This window comes from Oreochromis niloticus, linkage group LG11 (genome assembly GCF_001858045.2).
Source record: "Oreochromis niloticus isolate F11D_XX linkage group LG11, O_niloticus_UMD_NMBU, whole genome shotgun sequence".
Lineage (NCBI taxonomy): Eukaryota > Metazoa > Chordata > Actinopteri > Cichliformes > Cichlidae > Oreochromis > Oreochromis niloticus.
This window is the reverse complement of record NC_031976.2, coordinates 13,169,218-13,185,852: the sequence shown is the minus strand read 5'-3', so window position 1 is coordinate 13,185,852 and position 16,635 is coordinate 13,169,218. Positions and strand designations below refer to the sequence as shown.

General features: G+C 39.0%; 1 protein-coding gene across 2 annotated transcripts; it reads left to right on the top strand.

Annotated features, from left to right (window-relative positions):
* The first annotated feature begins 466 nt into the window (after window positions 1-466).
* On the top strand, window positions 467-9,847 carry LOC100702980 (DEP domain-containing protein 1B). 2 transcript variants are annotated; one of them, XM_025911237.1, is made up of 12 exons: window positions 467-666; window positions 2,356-2,621; window positions 2,786-2,930; window positions 3,328-3,455; window positions 3,536-3,666; window positions 3,759-3,806; window positions 4,172-4,312; window positions 4,436-4,602; window positions 6,358-6,534; window positions 7,105-7,287; window positions 8,146-8,328; window positions 8,563-9,847. In XM_025911237.1, the coding sequence occupies exons 1-11, from the start codon at window positions 619-621 to the stop codon at window positions 8,308-8,310; spliced, it is 1,599 nt and encodes a 532-aa protein (XP_025767022.1). In that variant the 5' UTR covers window positions 467-618; the 3' UTR covers window positions 8,311-8,328; window positions 8,563-9,847. The 2 variants fall into 2 exon arrangements, with proteins under 2 accessions (XP_025767022.1, XP_003443687.1); XM_003443639.5 differs by having other exon boundaries at window positions 8,146-9,847.
* Window positions 9,848-16,635: the final 6,788 nt, after the last annotated feature.

Here is a 16,635-nt window from a genome sequence, read left to right as displayed (position 1 = left end):
TTTTCTCGCTCTAATTTTTCGTTTGGCACAGGAGAAAATATGGTGTGAAGTTAAACAGTATGTGTTTCATAATTGTCGAGAAATTGCCAGTCTTTCCCGAGTACGTGTACATTTAATATACAATTTTGGGGGATAAGTAGCTAAAAACAATGACTGGTGTATGTCATGGCAGCTGCTGCAATCAGTTACTCACCAATAATAGTAATAGTTCCGTAATTAATCGAGGTGGTCGTCTTGAGCGTGACACAAAAGTTTCATAAGCAAATCATGTAGTTAAAATTTAATTGACAAATGTTTTCAGAGAGAAGATAAACAAGTACTCTAAAAAATAGTCCTATTCTCCTCTTATCAACCCTAATTGACTGTGTCATTTTTAGAGGGCAGGGTAAAACGTTGCGCCGCCACATTTATTTATAAACGCTTTGCCACAATTGGTCACGTGATCATCCCGCTGGCTAATCACGTCGTAGAACTGATGTGACGCACGAGATTCAAAGTTGCCAGCAACGTTTCTGCTCAGACTCATCTTCTACTTAAGTTTTTGACAAGCTTCAAAGAAAACAAAAAGAAAACTGTGTCCATGTCGGTGTCCAAGTGAAGCGGGTTTTCAGTATTACAATGGAAAACCAAGTTATTGGACCGGGTCCATACAGGGCGACGAAACTGGTGAGTGTTGTGAACTAAAGCACGTTACGTTGGAAAGCTTTAACTTAATGTAACTGGAGAGACTAGGTAGTTCTTCGTGTGTGGCTTAACTATTTACGTGTCAACGTAAAGTACCTAGTCGTAAATTGAACTAATAAATAGCACTTACGTTATCAGTTAGGTTTATAAGCGTTTACAAGGCTGTTTAGAGTGAGGCTACATTAAAACTAAGTACACATAGATGTCGTGTATTTGCATATTATATGTAGTTAGTTATCACGAACACACTCGGCGCTTTTTATTTCGTGTAAGAGCTCGATACACAACAGTCTGCTGTTAATGTCAGCTCGTTTTACGTCCAAAGTCCAAAACAAGTATTTTAAAAATATCCACTGTTTGGGAGCCATACACAGCACACAGTTTGACCCTGCTGTTCCTGTTTCTGTTCAAACGCCCACCTCAGTGTGCCTCCCCATTAAAAGCAGGGCACTGAAACAGAAGCAGATAAATGAAGTTGAGCTGTCATTAATTTTTTTTACACCTGTTATTTTCTGTGATATATCTGAGTCAGAAAAGGTCACTAAAGTGCGATTAAAAATCAAAGTTTTCCAGGGTTGCAGAGAAACACCTTTTTTAGTTTGAACACAATGGAAGGCTTTTACTAGCCTTGGCCTGTTTACTCAATAACATCCAGGCTACTGGCTCTTTGGTTTAACTCTTGTAAATCAGATTTCTGCCATGTGGTATTTGGATCAATTCTTTATTGAAATTCATTCTCATTTATCGAAGGTCACAAGTACACAATGGAATCGCGTAGTTTTTGTTTTTTTGTTTGTTTGTTTTAATTCTTCTGCAAAAAGAAAGAATTTCTAGAAACTGTCAGCTAGCTTTCCACCTGCTGCCCCAGCATTCTTCCTTCACCAGTTTCTTCTTCAATGTCTCTCTTTCAAACAGTCTGCAGACGAGCTTATTGGCTTTTGCTTTTTTGAAGATTTTCAGTCTTTCCCTTTACTTTAAACCTTTTTCATGATTGAGACCAGCCAGGGCAAAGGTTTCTATTTGCAGGGATTCTTCCAGGTATTAAAGACCTTGTGTCGCCTAATTCTCTCTCCCTCCCTCTTTCTTGCTCTCTCTCTGCTTTTATCTAAGCTCAAAGCCTTTTATTTTTCTCCCACACATCTACACAGTGTAACACAATGATGGTAATGCATCCCAAAACACGATGATGAGATAGTGTTTTATTTATTTTTGATACGTAAATCTTTTTTTTTTTTCCCTAACAGGAGGATAATGGAGTTGTTAGAGTAGTTTCAGAGTAGCCCTTGCATGTTTTAAACCATTCAGATAACCATATCAGTGTCTGTTCTTCATTTGTTATTTAAATACATGCCTGTGTATGGCTGATACTACCATCTTAAAGTAACTAATGGGCATCGTGCATGCAGATTTGCTGCTGTGACAATATCGTATGAGCGCTCGTATGAACTAAAAACAGTATTAAAATGTCTGTCAGCACTTGAACTTGGTGAATGCATAAAATGCTGTTATCAAATTATTATATTCCATAAATGACGTTAGCCTGTGTTAGACTAGACTTATTTTTTTCAGTTTGTCACCAAAAAGTCTTGCTGTTGCATTTTTGTTGTCAAATATCAGATAACATCACTCTGCAGCGTTTCTCACCACATTCTGTGTTTTGCTGTTATGCAGTGGAATGAAACTATCAGACTTTTTCGCAGTGGCATGCCACTTAGAAGGCATTGGGCACACTTTCGCTGCTATGACTGCAGCTTCACGGGAACCGAGGCTGTGGATTATCTGCATAATCTGCTGAGGGACAATCACAACTTTGGTCCTGAGATAACCCGCTACCAGACCCTACAGCTGCTCAGAAAGTTCCTCAAGGCCCACGTGATTGAAGATATCAAAGGCCGCCATGGGACAGAGGACTTTGAGGACAATGGCCATTTGTACAGGTGCTCCTCTGTCATCCTGCATTGCTCCTTTGTTTTTGGTTTGTTTGTTTATTTTATATTAGAAGACATCACTGATGCATTTCCACATTACAGTTCATCTGTGTTCAGCAAGTGCATCTCTTTACCTCTTTAACTGAGCCCAGTAGTATTGACTGTCTCTCCAGGTTCCCAACACTGTCTCCGCTCAAGTCTTTTCCAGCAAGGCCTGTAATAAAGGACTGCAGTGACTTGCCCAGACTCATCCGCTGGGATGACTATGAGGAGCTGCCTCAGCAGGAGAACATTGCACCCGTGAAGTCTGCTGTCCTGGTGAGAAAGAAATGTTCTAGCCCCAACTGTGCTTCCATTAGCTCCTTTTATATATCCTGTTTCTCTTCAGCTTCAAGACACCTTCTGTATGTTACATCAGTGCTATAGATATTTATATATACAGCACTGGTGTAACATACAGAAGGTGTCTTGAAGCTGGCATGCCCAACAAACAAAAATGTTAAATAAATATCAGTAAACAGGCTCAATACTTATTCCCTGTATCATTTCTAATTATTGCACATAACTTAATTTATGGACATCTATGGCTGGATTAAGTTTTCATTAACAGACCTCTGACATGAAGTTAAACTTAAGTTAGTAAGTATAGCTTTTGTTTGATTGTAGCACTCAATTTAATTTTCAAAGTAACTTTTTCGTTTTCCTTTTTAATCAGACTTCAGATTTGTGGAATAAAAGGCACAGCGTTGCTATTGGAGATGTGCATGAATGCAAGCTCATACGCAGGAAGGAGATAACATCAAAACAAGTGGATCACATCTGGAAGTCAATGACAGTGGCACAGTATGTTACTATTGTACATTACCTGTTCATCACTTCCATTGTTTGTGCTGTATGGAGGTTTAATTCTAATCCTGTTTTAGTTTGCAGAGAGTGCTGGGTCTGAAGACACTGGATGGTGTTTTGAACCCAGCGCATGTCAATGGCAAGCACATTGTTCACAATGTGTTCAGTGTCAATAAAGCAGGCATAGTTGTATTGGAGAACAAAGCTGGTATGCTGCATTGGTTCCCAGAACTATTGCTTCTTTTTGTTGTTGAAACTTGCTGTATGATTATAATTCACCTATTCTGTTTGCATTTCTAGAGGACATGCCCTATTGGGTGGTAACTGCAATGAAATGCCTTGCTAACTGTAAGTATAATTTTTCTGTTGACTCTAAATCATTCTTTTTATAAAAAGAGAGAGAGAGTGAATGAAAGGAAAAAGCAGCTTTACCTTGAGACTGGTTCGTTATTTGTGAAGTGCAGTCAGGACAATGACCTGACTGCTGTAACTAAGATTGAAAATATCAAGAATCATTCTGTACAATTGATTTCACTTTCATTTTATTTTATTTTGTTAGTGAGTTTCAGACAGGTGATATTTCTCTCTAGACTTTTAGTGCCATAAGCACTTGTAATTTTTAGGTCTCTTTTTACAAAGCCTGTGTGTGTATTTAACTTTCCTCCACTGTTCCTTGTGAAAAGCCATAAATCTGTCTTTGTTTTCTTTCTCAGGGCCTAATGGCAATGAAAGCAAACAGCCAGTGTACCCAGGTTTCGAGAGGGATGTTCTTAGAACAGTAGCAGACTACTACCAGAGACTTAAAGAACCCCTGCTGACTTTTCATCTGTATGAAGTGTTTGTCAACATTCTCAGTGAGTGCCTCACAACGTGGATTCACTACAGTGTTTTTGCGCTGCTGTTTTCTTGTGTTCGTTTTGCTAAGCTCTAAGTTTACCCTTACAGTGCCGGACTTATCTTTTATTATATCACTGCAGGTTTGCTGCCAGTGCAGGAGGCAGTCAGTGAGGCTCTTCAAGTAAGCTGCCTCCTTCTGCCGCCTCCCAACCGAAGACGCCTCCAGCTTTTATTGCGTCTCATGGCCCGAGTCTGTCAGAATCCCCAGCTTCCTCCACTTAATGACACGATTGCTACCCGCACACTGGTACATAATCCTACAATTTATTTATTTCACTTTGTACTATTTCTGCTTTTTAACTAAGTCCATTGTTTTAGTAAAAGCTCATAAATCAGTATTCATATATTACAGGAGGACAAATGAACCTGTTACATAATGGAAATTTGATAGTCCAGCAGATAATTCTATTTTCATAAAGGTTATAACCATATATGTCAACCATAAATTCGTTGATACGTGTACCACAACTTCCCACTGCTAAAATAAATCAAGCAAATGGAGGTATAGTCTTTTTCATGCATGCACTGAGCCCCTAACTGTACTAGTATATTGCTGACAGAGGTACATGAAAGAATGAAAATAGCTGACTTCATCAGATCAGGACATTAAATGTTCCTTAATGTGCTAGCTCCCTCCTACAAAGTCTATGTAACTGATTTTGCTAGTTCATGTGTAAAAACACTTTATTTCAACACACTCTTTTATAGATATTTCTATATAATAGTGCCAGCTGATGCTGTGATAAAACAGATACAACTGTGATCATTCATATAACTGTAAAACTGTTATATGAGCGTGGACATTGTAACAACATTTTAATAACACACACTGATGCATATTTTTGAGTTACTTGGGTAAGTCTGAGGTATTCATTTTTACGCTGCACACTTTCTTTTCAGAATGCACTTTGTTACAATTTGCTTACTGGCTTTTGGTTGTCTTGACAACCTGTCCATCACCTGCAGTTGCCTCTACCATTCCACATGTTGTTGTTCTTGTCAAATGCCTCTGGTACATTTGGTAGATTGCCTAGTATAGTTAAAGAAAAAAATCATGCTTTCAGAATTATGAAATGATTAAAACATGTTTGGTTGGAATTCTGGATTTGACTATTTGACAGCTTTGACCTTGAAATGTGTAAAAGAAGAGATAAACATATATTTTTGACAGGCTGTGATGAATTAAGGTAAGGAGAATGAATACGAGAGTGAAGCTCTTCAGAAACACAGTTTGTGCAGAATCATTGTTACCTGATAAGAGTAAATGGACTATAGTGCAATATTGTCAGGGATTCGGACAGTCCTTTATTCTTAATACTGAAAGGGAATAAAAGAAGTTAAAAAGACTCAAAATTGCATATGTGGTAGATATACAGCACGTTTTTTGTGATGGGCCTATAAACATGGAAATGGACTGTAGAAAGTCTGGCTGCTTAATAGCTGCTTTTCAGTGAGAGTTGGGGGGTTCTGGGGGATTTCAGGGAGGTTGATGTGGGTGTATTATTTCCACAAGTTCAGTGTTTTTCAGTGCAGTCATTATAATGATTATTTTGTCTTACTTTGCAACAACCCCAGGCACATTAGACCTTTCTCACATATAAAGACCCAGTAGCAAATATGTTCCAGGAGGTATTGTTGTACAAATTACTGTGGGGGTACTGGATTTTATAAAACACTCTTCATAGCAACATGCTGCAAGTGAAGCCAGTTAAAAACTTAATGAACAAGGGTATTATATCCATTTTATTTTATAACTCTATATAGCAGTGTATCACTTTATTAAGTCTTCATATTATCAAGATAATGAACCCAAAAAATCTGTCTTTAACACTGCCTGCATGCAAAATTCACACAATATAACTTCCACAAAGATGTTTATTACTTTGGATTTATGACGGGTGCTTAACATATTTTAAAAATCTTCAATATTGCTGTAACGTAAGCAGCATACTTTGACTGGCGGTGACCCTCTCATCCAACTCTCACTGTGGTGTCTGTCTAGATGGTGCAGATGTTCTCTCAGTGCGTTCTTGGCTCAGCAGACGACATGGACTTGGATGAGTTACTTGCCACCAAATTGGTGACCTTCATGATGGAGCATCACAACACCATCTTCCAGGTGCCTGCCAAGCTGCGTTGCCAAGTTGAAGAGCATCTGTCCCACCTCAAAAGAGCACAGGTTCGTACACATTCAGTCACAATGAAATTGAAATTAAGTTTAGTGTTATATTAACCAGAGCCCGACCGATTTAATTTGAAGATTTAAACAAGGGAACAAAGGCAACACACGAAATGAGTGATTTATTTTCCATCTTGATGGGGTTTACAGCTTATACTAGTGATTAGAATGGCCACAGCTGTTTTTCATCAAGCACTGTGTGAGGGGAAATTGAAAAGAAGCTTCATACTGATCATTGAACAAAGAGAGGAGGTACTTGTGTGACAGAGACGGACCTTGTGGGACAGTTTTTTGTAAAACTTTGTCCCTGCGCTCTTGATCAGCTTCGTTTGATGATGAGGGACTTCACCTATAAGTGTGTGCACACAGCTAATTCATATTAGGTATGTATATGGTTAATTTTGGCTCGTACTTTAGTAAATGAAGACTGTATTGATAGTACGTGTTCAACATCAGATGAAGGCCCAAATTGATTATTATCTTTTACTCCATCAGTGGACCTCTGTCCCACACTGTTATAACTATAAACATTTTTTTAATGTATTGCTATGTCTTTGTGTCTTCCATCAGATCAAATATGAAGGTGCTGATACAGATTTCAGTGCATCTCCAGCCTTCTACAAGCAGATCAGCAGGGTGGAGTGTGAGGAGCAGAGGGTGATAGGCACTCAGACCCCCCTGCAGCAGTTGCTAGAAGGCCTGATTGCAGACAAAGAACTCCCTGCTAAAGACAAGAGGAAAAGACTAAAACAGGTATACCTACACACCAAGGATGTCATTAGAGCTAGATTCAACTGGATCTGTCTCATTAGATTTTAAGGGGAAAGCCAAGCTGCTCTCAAACAACAAATTACAAGCATTTATGGAAAAGCCATTTGAATTTTAAGAATGCGTCAGAATCAATTCGCTCCAGAGACCGTGAAAGACGTGATTGCACTGTACTCGTTTTCCTGTAGTACTCTTGTTGCCATAGATGCGGTAAGTACTGGAGAGGATGCTAATGTGAAACAACGTGGCACTGTCAGGTGCAGGAACAGGTCTGTTGGTACTTTTGTGTGTTTGATCATGTTTTGCATCGTGGTCAGATGATCAGGGACAAGTTATATACAACTAAAAGCAACTGATGTCATAGAGCTGTTAGCAAAAACTGTAACACCTCAACTTTAACTTAAGTTCATACAGAGAGGATCTGTATTCAGAACTCGTAGTGAGTTTAATCTTTTGATTTTGACGCAATTTTTTTATGAAATATTTCTATAGCTTTTTGTATATTAGTATAGATGGCAGTGCCCCATATACAACCTTTACTGAGGCTAACTGTGTGCTAATAAAGTAAATAAATAAAGGCTTTGTGCCGCTCATCGAGTCAAACATTACCTTTACCTTTTGTTTGCAGTAATGTTTGCACTATGTCAGAATATATTTATTTGAGTGGTATGGCTGTAGCTTAATTCATTGGTACTGAATATTAGTATCATGACATTTCTCTTGAATTTTTCAGGTAATCAAATTAAGGTCTAGAAGGAATGTGAATTTAGAATCCAGAACAATGTCAGTTTTCTTATAGGGTGTGTACACTGTAAAATAACGATGCATTTCCCATCATTGCAGTTTCAGAAGTCCTACCCTGAAGTCTACCATAGTCGATTTCCCACTGAAGAAAGCAAAGCTGCTGTCATACCCGAGAAAACCCCACGACTCAAACCTAATCTCATGTTCTTCAGCATCAAGAAACCCTTCCAGCCTTTTCAAAGAAGCTGGAGTTTCAGGGCATGATCTGCTACCACTAAAACAGGGGTGTCGAACTCCAGGCCTCGAGGGCCGGTGTCCTGCAGGTTTTAGATAACACCCTGGGTCAACACACCTGAATCAAATGATTAGTTCATTACCAGGCTTCTGGATAACTGCAAGACACGTTGAGGAGGTAATTTAGTCATTTGAATCAGCTGTGTTGGATCAAGGACACATCTAAAACCTGCAGGACACCGGCCCTCGAGGCCTGGAGTTCGACACCTGTGCACTAAAACATTTACACGTCTTAACCTCAGAGTTGCAAAATGAGGAGTGAGGCTATAATGGTGCTCTCACCACAATTACAGCGCTCTTCATTAACCACTACAATTTTTACTAAAAAAAAAAAAAAAATTAGTCCTTGCAGCCGATGGTAAACAAGGATGATGACTTGAAGAGCGTCTTCACTCAAGTTATAGAAGAATTATAAGAGATTTTCCTGAGTTTCTGTTTTAATAAGAAACTTGAACTAAACTATGATCCACTTACACCTAAAGAGTTATTAATCGTGATTTTTTTTTTTTTTTTCTTAGATTTCATTAACTGGTACTGGTACTTTGTATGGTTACAAAGATTTAAAACAGCAGAAAATGAAAGTAGCAACAATAGTAAAATGCATTACAAAAGTATTAACAGGTTATCGGATGTTAACATTTGGTTAATCTTATAGATGAAATTCAAGTGGTCTTGAAATATTGGTAGACAATTATATTGTATCAAAATATTCTTGGTGCTCCGAATAATCGCATGTAATTTCATGATGCTGACTCAACAATGCAGTGCTGCGTTTCGTTTAATAATAACAACAATAATAATAATAATAATAATTTCATCATAAATTGGAATTTAGGTGGCTTAATCTTTTTTACTTTAATCAGGTAGACCTTTGCTTAATGATGAACATATCAAGAGTTTGCCTAGAAACTAAAGTGACCCTCACTGGTCACTTTATTAGGTACACTTGTTCAGCTGCTTGTTAAAGCAGATATGATTGAGATAGCATTCTCACAGCCAGCTCAGTGCATTTAGGCATCTTTGAATGTGCCATGGTTATCATCACCAGACGGGCGAGTCTGAGTATTTCAGAAACTGATCTACTGGGATTTTCCCACACAGCCATCTCGTGAGTTACAATAGAGTGGTCAAAAAGGAGAACATCTCATGTGAGATCTCAGTCACTCATGTGAACTAAGAACAGGAAACCAAGAATACAATTCACATGGCCTAACCAAACTTGAACAATTGAAGACTGGAAACCCTCCGTCTGGTCTGTTGAGTCTTGAATTCTGCTGCGACATTTGACATAAATGTCATGAAAGCGCTGAGCCATCCTGCCTAGCTGGTTTATTAATGTGGGGCATGTTTTCTTGGCACACTTTGGGCCTCTTGTTGCTGTATTGAGTATTGTTGCTGACCATGTCAAACCCTTTATGACCACAGTGTATCCATCTTCTAATGGCTGCTGCTAGGAGTATAATGCAACATGGCGCAAAGTTGAACCATCTCAAACTCGTTTGTTAAACATGATAGTGGGTTCACTGTACTGATGGAAAGGGAGATTTGCATCATAGATACACAGCCAACAAACCTGCAGCACCTGTGTGATGCTATTATGTCAATATGAACCAAAATCTCTTAGGAATGTTTCAAACAAATTGTTCACTCTGTCACCAAAAATTAAGGCAGATCTGAGGGAAACCTGGTACTAACAAGGTGTACCTAATAAAGTGGTCAGTTAGTGTATGTGGCATTTTTACAGACATGTGATGCTCTGGTTGTAAATTCCATTTGTAACAACATAAAGGTTGACACATTTGGGGAAAACTACACAGTCAAGATGAAAATCATAGACTTACACTACTACAAGTGTATATACTGTATGTATTTAATTGATGCGTCCCTTTCTCTGTAAACCCTCTGTACTGGAGTCCAACACTGCGCTCTGTAGACAATTCATTTCATGTCTTAGCTTGTTGGTTTTATTCTGTATATAAGAACTGTTTTGTTGATTGGTACATACTTCAGTGCTTCAAATGCCGTTCTTTCACTTTTAAATGCTTATTTGTTTTTTTGTATGTCTTCTATTCAGTCAGGTTGTTTTTTAAATCTTGGACTTAAAAAGTGTTTTATTTTTATAGTGATTCTGTCAATGACTGGATTGTTTTATATCCCTAAACAAATGCTGGATTAACTGTTACACTTGAATTGCTGCTCTGTTCTGGAATTAAATTAATGTTTATGATGAATTTTGTATTAAAAAAATAATTGGCATACATAACTGTTTCTTTTCTTTTATTGCTGTTTTGTTCTTGAAGGTTTTGGCTTTTTATGAGTTTGTTTCTACAGCGTATATCTCTATATAGATATATTTTTAATGCTAAAATATAATTATTGTTATCAAAGTTACTGTTTTACAAAAAAGCTTAAAAATATTAAAAGCACATTATTTTTGATCAGGATTTCATAATTACACTTATTGCATTTGTGAACAGAAAAAAATACATTTAGTGGCTGAATGTTCAGATGATCTGTTCATTGAAGCCTCATGTCTCAGTGGAAGGGTGGCTGTCCAGAAGCCATTCTTCAGGAGGGGAAACAGAAAAGGCTGAGGTAAGCCAAATTACACAAGAACTGGAGTAAAAGTCAGTCGTGACAAATCTACTACAGTGAGTTTCTACAGCCATCTGTTAAACACAGTGGAGGCTTTGTAAAGGAGAAAAAAAACGCAGCCAACATCCAAAGAGAGGTAAATGTCCTTCAAGAAGCCTGGAGAACTATTCCTAAAGACTGCTTGTTTTGCACAGGGATATAAATATCACTATAACTAAGCCACAGGTTTGCTTCGGAACTAAAAAGTGCGTACTTCAAGAACGCCTGCCAAAAAAGAGATAAAGTTAGAATGCAAGAGCATAATTAGCACAAGTAGAGCAAAATCTTTTGTCATAATTCCACATTTGGGAATGTTTTTATTCTTACTGTTACGTCTCCATTCATAGCATTCTTAAGATAGATCTTCATATTTACATAGTGAAAGACTACTGAGTTCTCAGTTTGCTCAGATGCAGGTGTGCCAGGCTATTGGAATTCTTGTGAAGATTTATCTGACATGTGCATAAAGAAACAGCGAAAGAATAAAGAGTGTGATGCGGTCTGCTTGACCTTCAGTTGTTGACGCTTCTCCGTCATCTTTTACCTTGCTGTAAGTGCGTACGAAAAGCTCTTAGCTGATAGTGATAATAATAGAGATTATATGAAACTACAGAGTGCTTGGATAGCAGTGAGATGTTAAACAGGGACTGATAGTCGTGACAGCATAAGAGTGCTCAGAAGTTGCCACCTGCCTGATCTCACAAGCAAATAATCCCACACTGCAAAGGCTTTGCCCTGTACTCGAGGTGGAAAGAACACTTTTACCTCGGTCGCCCACTTAACTCATCATTACTGATCATTCACAATAATGAAGCCATCAAGTTTATGTTAAACTTGATGGCCACAAAGCCAAGTTGTGTCAGATTCCTACAAACAAATAAAAGGCCAAAATGGATTAAAAAGTTTGTGATTTTGCATTAATTATGAATCGCACAAACAATTTTATTTTTCCTGTCTTCATTGAACACACTAAGTCATCAGTCAGTGCAAGCTGGAAAAAAAATTAAGTGGACTCTTTAGTATTTAGTAACTGGTAGACTCTTGGGCGCAGCGTGCTCACAAGTGCAGTGCTAACATGCTGATATTTAAAAGGCTGTTAACCTTCTTACTCCCACACAGTACAGCTGAGGCTGATGCAAACAGTTCATTTCGCAGATATTTTGTCACAAACCGGTTAAAAAAAATGGATTACTTAAAATTTAGACCTGAAATGTCTTTGAATTCAGGTGTTTTCACTCCCACTGCCACAGCACCCAGCCATACATGACTTTACAAACATTTGTAAAAGAATGGTTTGGATGTCACTGTTTCAGCAAGTTAGTTTGTAAAATTTCTTCCCTTCCCTTGTAGATATTTAATTTTTATTGTAAAGTCGAGGCACCTAGAAACTACAGCATCTCAGGGAACGGGGACGTCTGTATGGCAGCGTGGAGGTCAGGCTGTCTCATCCTAGCTGACAAATCTTAACAATGTCTAGATGTCTGTTATCAAAAGGTTGGAGGGGTGATCGACTGCGGTTTGTGTCCTGCTTGAGTTTTTTGCACTTTATCTCACTTGAATGGATTTGTGTGACTAGCTTTTTATTTAGGCACTTTGAATAACAAGAAAAGGTTGTGTCTGGGAATATTTCATCACTAATATTAATATGCACATTCAAAAACAAGAGTGCATTTAAAAATGATGCCAAGACATCCTTCAGAAGCATCCATATGCGATGAGATGGATGTGAGCTAGGTTTAGATGCATATTATTACTGACTAAGCTCTGAGCATCACAACATCTGTTCAGACCTACCACTTTATCAGAATTGCAGCTTCTGATTCCCTCAGAATGAGAGCAGGTCCACATCTACTCAGAAAAGATCTGCACTTCGAATACTGAAGGCAGATTTCACACACATTTGTAGGCATTTGTTCTGATTTTCTGCAAAGCAGCCATCGATATGTCGCTTTTCCTTCGCTACAGTGTAAGCACACCTTTGACTTTACTTTTGTGTTTGAACAACTGGGCAAAGTCAAGTAACATGCAATGTGCATCCATGTGAAAAATCATGTTTGATGGCTAATTAGCTGCAGAATTTATGCTGAGGGTTCATAACAAATATGTTACACATATTCCTCTGTAAGAAATCTTCCCTCAGCTGTAAATATAATTAGGTTTGTGTCCAAAGCAACGCAGACAGATAGAGGAGAAGGTGACTGAACGGGACCGGTGTGAGGGTCTGAAAGACATCAAGGCTGTGGAGACCTCTCAGTGAACCTAAGGCAAAATTCAAACATGGAAAATTATGTTTTTAAAGTTTGCTCTTTGACACTTGGTGCCATTGCACCGATAGGCTTTTTTTTTTTAAGCGCAACACCTATAATTTAGCTTTCACTTAATGATTGCAGATCACAGTTTAGGAAGCATTAGTAGCAAAGTAATGACTATGGGGAAGTCATCATCGCTTATTAATTATGTAATAATGAGAGGGAAAAAAAATCTATTACATAACTTTAATGAATGGTGCTGCAGAGAAGTCTGTGGTCATTATTATGCTTCAGGTATTATCAGCACCTTATTATTCCAGCCTGTTTGCCTGCAGATACAGTAAGTGTTCCATTCAGGGTGATTGGTAATAGCTGATGTCTCAGCAGGGGAGTGAAGGGGAGGGAATTAAGTCCATCATCAGGGATCTCTTCAGCCTTTGTGGCAATGAGCACAAAGCCTGCCCTGAACACACAATAGCCAATTTGCTTTGATGGATCAAGAGTGTATAGCTGGCATTCGAAGATGCCATGTGTCAGCTCAGAGACCCTCAACATATATGATCTTCAAGTGTTACGAGCAGGCTCTCTATTGTAAATTGTCTAAAACATACTTGAGAGACGACCTTGAACAAAGTGGAAACAATCACATGTTTCGGTTTACTGGCATCTATTATAAAAATCGAATTGCCTGTATTAAAATCAAATAGGCAATTTGTCAAAAATAAAAATGTTATTGTTTCCCTAATCAAGCTGAAATCATCGCCATTGTTTTCAGTGCCTTCAGTTCTGAGCGATTCATTCCCCCGTAACCTTGAAGGTTTTCTCTCGTTTACTCTCGATTCTGTCAGGAGAGGAAATAAAGCTTAGCAGTTACTTTTCACTTTCTTCTTCTTCACTTCCGAAGCTGTATAGGTCACATGCGCCTTCATAGCATTTTTCTGGTGTTACGTGTCAGTGAGTCAGCCCATGCACTCCATTTGGGAAAGCCCATGCTGTTTCCCTAATGCGTTTCTGGGAACAGACATGTAGCTGTTGTAATTGCTTTTTCACTCCGTTTTTGAAGTACAGGTGTATTATGCGATCACAGCGACCTGAAAGCACGCCGGCACAGGAGGAAAGGTGATCCCGCTCGATGTGTGATATTCTCCTACTGTCAAGAGCAAAATATGCAAAAAAGTAGATACTGGATGCCACTGCTGATATTCATGTGGATGACCTTAGATGCATTGTGTTTTCAATTGAATTAAGCTATTATCCTAAACTAAGGAAACCACTTACCTTAATTGATTCTGATTTACACAAGCTGCGCACTGTTCAAGTCTCAACTGCTCATGCATCACTCATAATTACAAGAGCACAAATATTCACAGTGTGATATCCACCTACTCTGCAAAAAGTCAGCATAGCTCATCTTCCAGCCATCACTGTGTTACTGTAACACAAAAAGTGTAGAAAGAGATAGATTTCTCAGCAGATACGATTTACAGTCACTGTCTTTATTAAGTACACCCTGCTAGTAATGGGTTGGACTCCTTTTGTCTTCAGATTGAGTACAGTGAACTCATTGTAATGTTCAAGAAACCAGTTTGAGGTGATGTGAGCTCTGTGACATGGTGCATTAACCTGCTGGAAGCTGCCATCAGATTATGGGTACACTGTGGTCATAAAGGCATGGACATAGTCAGCAACAATACTCAGGTTGGCTGTGGTGTTTGAAAGATGCTCAGTTGGTACTAAGGGCATGAAAGCGTGCCAAGAAAATATGGCCCACACTATTACACACTACCAGCAGAAACCTGAACCACTTTTACAAGGCTGGATGGATCCATGCTTTCATGTTGTTTACACCAACATGACCCTATCACCCGAATGTTACAGCAGAAATTAAGATTCACCTAACCAGGCAACATTTTTCCTCTTCATAACTGACAAGAGCGAAACTCAGTGTGGTCTTTGGTTGCTGTGTTCAAAGGTGCTCTTCTGCATACCTTGGTTGTAATGACAACCTGGATTGAAGCAGCCCATCAGCACATCATTCTTGACCACGTCTTTAAGGCTAAATATGTTGACTTGCTGCAATGTGACTAATTAAGAATTTGAGCAGCTAAACAGGTGTGCCTACTGAAGCAGCCAGATGTGGTGCCCACCCCGGACAGATCACTAGTAAGTCCCACACATTCACATCTATGGGCATTGACCTAGTCCCACTGAGTGCTTTTGGACAGCTTTGGAGGAAGCCAGAGTAACCAGAGAGAGCATGCAAACTCCACACAGAATGGCCCAGGCAAGACGGTGAACTTGAACCCTAGTCACCTCACCGCCGGGCTGACCTATTTCTAGTGCTAATACAATACAAAAAATGTATTAAATGCAGCTCATATTCACTGTGAAATTGTGAAACAGAGCAATCCACACCTTCTTCATTGGCTGACCTTTTTGATATCCTCTCTGCAGTCCACACAGCTGCTCAGGGAAGTCGAAATTCTCTCTCCATCAGTGTCAATTAGATAACAGCCAATTCAGAGAAAATGAGGCTGCACTGTCTGTGCTCGGATGGAGTGAACAGCATCTTTGAGCGACTGACTGAGTGATGTGTTTTTCTATCAAATGAAATGAGTGTGTCTTTTTTGTCTCTTATCCCCTTGTGGTGTGGAGCAACACGTGGCTTTGATGCTGATTTTGATTTGGATCCAAATGTAAAATTAGCAATAATAGCTTACCTTCAAGAAAGGGAACATCATTAATCCCAAGCTGCACACGCAATTTTACCCCAACTCTTTTGCAACAGAGGCAGAGATGCTTTTAAGGCAGGAATACGATCGCTTTGACATCAACAACAGTTTGTAGTTCTTCTGTTGCTGCAGCTGCCTGAATAGACGCCATTCAAGCAGGCAAACATGAATGGCAGAGATGGTTTATAAATGGCGCTGACGTCTGTTGCATTCATGCGCATGTATTAACAATATTGGACGATAAGCAGACATGTAAACTCAGGGGCCGGCAGCAGCGGCTACTTCCGTTGAGGTGCACAGGTCTGTGCAGGTGAGTCCATAAACAGACAATGAAAGAATGAGCCAAAGGAAGAGCGAGAGGAGTCATTCACCATACTACACCCTGTGACTCAGGCCAGCCTTACAGCGAGACAGGACACCCACATCGTCGTCAGACAGACATTCAAACCATGAGTAAAAATGTGTTGCTGTGTGAGAATAAATTAGTAAGCAAGTTATTTTCTCCATGACAGCATATTTAATCAGGAGTAGCAGTTACTCAAACGATTTGTGCTTTGCATTAAACATTTCAGAGTTTGTCTAGTGCCAACAAAACACCACACAACAAAGTGATTTTGTCATCTCGGTTTTTAAAGTGCGCAGAGAAAAAAAAGCTTTTCTCATGCATGTTTGAGCTGAGA

What these genes read in the sequence shown, in the direction of transcription:
- LOC100702980 (XM_025911237.1), top strand. Translation starts at nt 619, where the DNA reads ATGGAAAACCAAGTTATTGGACCGGGTCCATACAGGGCGACGAAACTG. An exon ending in CATACAGGGCGACGAAACTG is followed by an intron (nt 667 to 2,355) that starts GTGAGTGTTGTG and finishes GCTGTTATGCAG; the next exon opens with TGGAATGAAACTATCAGACT. An exon ending in CGATTGCTACCCGCACACTG is followed by an intron (nt 4,603 to 6,357) that starts GTACATAATCCT and finishes GTGTCTGTCTAG; the next exon opens with ATGGTGCAGATGTTCTCTCA.